Source organism: Anopheles maculipalpis, chromosome 2RL, assembly GCF_943734695.1.
Source record: "Anopheles maculipalpis chromosome 2RL, idAnoMacuDA_375_x, whole genome shotgun sequence".
NCBI classification, from domain to species: Eukaryota; Metazoa; Arthropoda; class Insecta; order Diptera; family Culicidae; genus Anopheles; species Anopheles maculipalpis.
Genome location: NC_064871.1, coordinates 37077373 through 37080899, shown reverse-complemented (window position 1 = coordinate 37080899; position 3527 = coordinate 37077373). Strand labels below are relative to the sequence as shown.

Here is a 3527-nt window from a genome sequence, read left to right as displayed (position 1 = left end):
TTCTTTCGTGCGTTACAAGTCACGAAAAGCGTGTTGTGAAACGAAGTACAAAAGAGCGAAGATTCTACTGTGTGTTCCAGTGAGCGGTCCGCTTGAGCTGTCCAAAGCATTCAGGCAAGGGTGAATCAGGCAGCAGGCTTTGGAATCCCACCGAAACTAGAACCTCACCTACAGTGGCTGTGAGATACCCCCCCTTTTCCGTAGTGTGCCCGTGAACTTCCCATGCCTCCCTGCTGCAATCGTGAAACGATGACCGTCGGAAGCGTGAAACACCCGAACGTGTTGCCCCAGCCGGCCGCGGCTTCCACTGCCCGCGTGGCGGCTGCCTACGACTACCCAGGCACCGGTTCTAGTGGTGGTGGCATCAGCGGCACCCTTGCACACGGTGCCGGCAGCCTACGAACGAACGGTACCGCCGGCAGTGGCCGCATCAGTCACCATTCATCGGCCACCAGCTCCACAACCTTCGGTATGATGCGCTCCTCAACCATACGGACGCTGTTCGGCCGGCCCGACCCAAACGACACCCGGCGAATATACGAAGAGCATGTGAAAGCCGAACGGCAGCGCGTCATCGCACAGTACGCATTTGATCCGAAAACGGGACACGGTCTTACCAGCGTCAGCAGTTCGTCATCGTCGGGCGGACTGCATCATCATCTTCATCACCAGTGAAACAAACCCATCCCAGAAAAAAAGGCGCTAAAGGCCACTGGCTCCAGGAGCCAGCAATGCACAAAATAGCAGTGAAGCCCGTCCGTCATCATCACCAAAATGCCCCGCGAAACGCACGGTCGCAGTGTAGAAAAAAAAAGACGAGCGCGCGCGCGCGCGCCACCAAAAGAGTGCAATACCGCCAAACATCGTGGGCTGTGTTAAAGCAAGAAGAAAGCGAAATGAAAGTTTGATAAAGAAAAAAAAAAGGATAACGTTTTATAAACTACAAGCTAAAGAACTGACAAACAGAAACTGTACGTAAATAAATCTTCCTTCGTTCGTGAGAAGTGAATACAGTAGCGGAATGAGAAAAATCGGCCGAACAAACAACTAGAAACCATTCTAATACAATCCAATACAGGTAAGCCATTGGTAACAAAACGAACCAATTTCTATTTTCCATCCAACTTCTTAACTCATGAAAGAGTGTCTTTTCGCGCCAAAAATGCAACTTGCCGCCCTTATGCTCTCAGCTGTATGATTGAGTGTGTGACAATGCAATGCGCACGCTTATGTGTGGAAGAAAGAGCGGAAGAGCCGGGATAGAGCGAGAGGGCTTTCCCTGCAATGGCTTGCTCAGGTGTGTGTGTGTGTGCGTTTTTTGCGCCATCACACCTGACGAAAAGGATGCGCGCGCAAATCGATCATCTGTGTTGGAGGGCGCGCTTTCTCCGTCTCTTCCACACTCTCTTGCTTTGTCAACTGTCATGTGGTTTCTCTCGCAAATGCTTCACTTACCTGAACGTTTGTTTCATTCTTCTACAACATAAATACATTAAATCGTCTTTGTTGAAAAAAAAATGGCTCCACATTAAGTCCTCGCATTAAGTCATGTAAATTCTATGAATTCGCGCCCAAAAGGGCACGTTTTTGAGCGGGAGAGAGAAAAGAGATAACATTCAGAGATTCAAAGAGAGCCAACAAACCGTGCCAAAAGAAAGACCGTGTGCGTGTTGCACATCGCTGGTGACCTTCATTTTGGCCCAGTGATTCACCTACACCAACACCACTAAACACCTGATCCGTCCGCTTTTGGAACATCCCGAAAAATCCCGCCGAAAACGTCGTTTTACCTGTCATTGCCCGCTGCGCGCGCTTAGATGGCGGGAAATCATTTTCTCGCGCCAACATATGCTCGCTCTCTCCGGCACCGGTCGGACATGATCGAAATATGCTACGATCGATACTGCTGGTGGGAACGAAAAATCATGTGCAGGATCGTCTTGAGAAAAAAATGGCAATCTATTTTGCTTTTCGTTCTCCTTGCTTTCCATTGCTTTTGGGATCGACACACACACACACAGGGGCAGGCACGCGTACCGTTTGAACGGGATTTTCGGCGGGAGTGCACTTTTCATTGACGTCACCCATTTTCCCGTTTGAAGGCATGTGGTTGATCGCGCGCGCGCGCGCCTTTTCGAGTGCTTTTTTTTTACTCCAAGCTCCCATTTTCGGAGATCAAACAGAAAAAAAAAAAACATTCTCTTTCCTTTTGATTCTTAAAAGGATGGGAAAATAAAGACTCCTTTTGGAACGTTTTTTTCCCTTTTCTTTCATTTCTCTAAGGAAGAATGGATTCAGTTAGCCGTGGTTAGCCGTCTCTTCATCTTTCACCACGAATTTCTCTTATTCGTAATCTTTCTGTCAGCATCTCGCGTTTCCATCCGCTTTGTGTTGCTATGTGTGATACAAGTTGAATTTCTTGTACCAAATATGCTTAGAAACACACGTAAAGCCATACCCACCCGCGCAAATGGTTCGGTGCCGAATTTTGATGAACCCAAAGTGGTGCGCCGCGTACCTGCAAAGCGCGAGATCATTGATAGCGAGCGAGAGCGGGCGTCGCGAACGCGAAACACGTTCGCGACCCTTGCCTAAGTGTGCGTGGTTCCGTGGAAGTTGGCAAGCGTATTTTGTAGCCACCATGTCTGCTCTGTGCGGGAAGAATTGGCGCGAAAAACTTTGCAGCCAAGAACATAGATATTGAACTTCTTTTTTGAGGCATTGGTCGTGTCGATTTGAAAGACGATCGGTGCCCAACGATCTAATTACCACCTTCGCTGTCTTTTGAAAATGTCTTACATATTCTTCCTACGGATTGAGGTGATAACAGCTTGGTGGTAGTGGTGGTGGTGTGAAAAAATGTATATATTTAAACAGATGCAACAACGAGAGTCTCATCTGCGAAATGAAGCACAACAATATCATTCGTCACCAACAGCAAGCACAGTTTCGTTTTTCTTGCTTTGAAAGGTGTTCTGAAGCGATGCAAAAAACAGAAGCATTATTTTGCCACTGCGTTTGTTTTCGCAGCATTTTGTGTGTGTAAGGATCTCTTCTGGATGAAAAGAATAAATACATTTGCAAAGATGATTGTGCTGTTCGTGGCAGCGATCTAGTCAAGGTGAAGGTCGTCCATTGAACGGGTAAAGTTCGGGGGAAAGTTTATCTTATCTGTACATAATTTTCCTCAAAATTTGTGTCGTAAAACTCGATTCGAATTGAATTGATTGTATTAAAAATTCATATTTAGTATCTATTCGTACCAATCGCCTAAAGAAGTTACATTTTATTCGAATTCTTATATTCTGAACACTTGCAGCTTCTAAGCCAAAGATTGTTTAAAGTATAATTACCATCAAACGAACCTTCAACCTTCCAAAGCCTTCCGCTACCTTCAACCGTTTCCTGCAGAACAAAAAACATCGGACCGCACCCCGAAAATGTGCGTCTCAACCAGTCAGCGGATGCAATCATTTTGAATCGCTAATTGTAGCAAACCTCTGGCTGACCTTTGCCGCAAACGGGCA

At 46.8% G+C, this 3527-nt stretch overlaps 1 protein-coding gene across 1 annotated transcript; it reads left to right on the top strand.

Moving 5' to 3' along the window:
- The first annotated feature begins 215 nt into the window (after positions 1-215).
- Positions 216-675, top strand: LOC126559340 (uncharacterized). The gene has a single exon (XM_050215485.1). The coding sequence runs from the start codon at positions 223-225 to the stop codon at positions 673-675; it is 453 nt and encodes a 150-aa protein (XP_050071442.1). The 5' UTR covers positions 216-222.
- Positions 676-3527: the final 2852 nt, after the last annotated feature.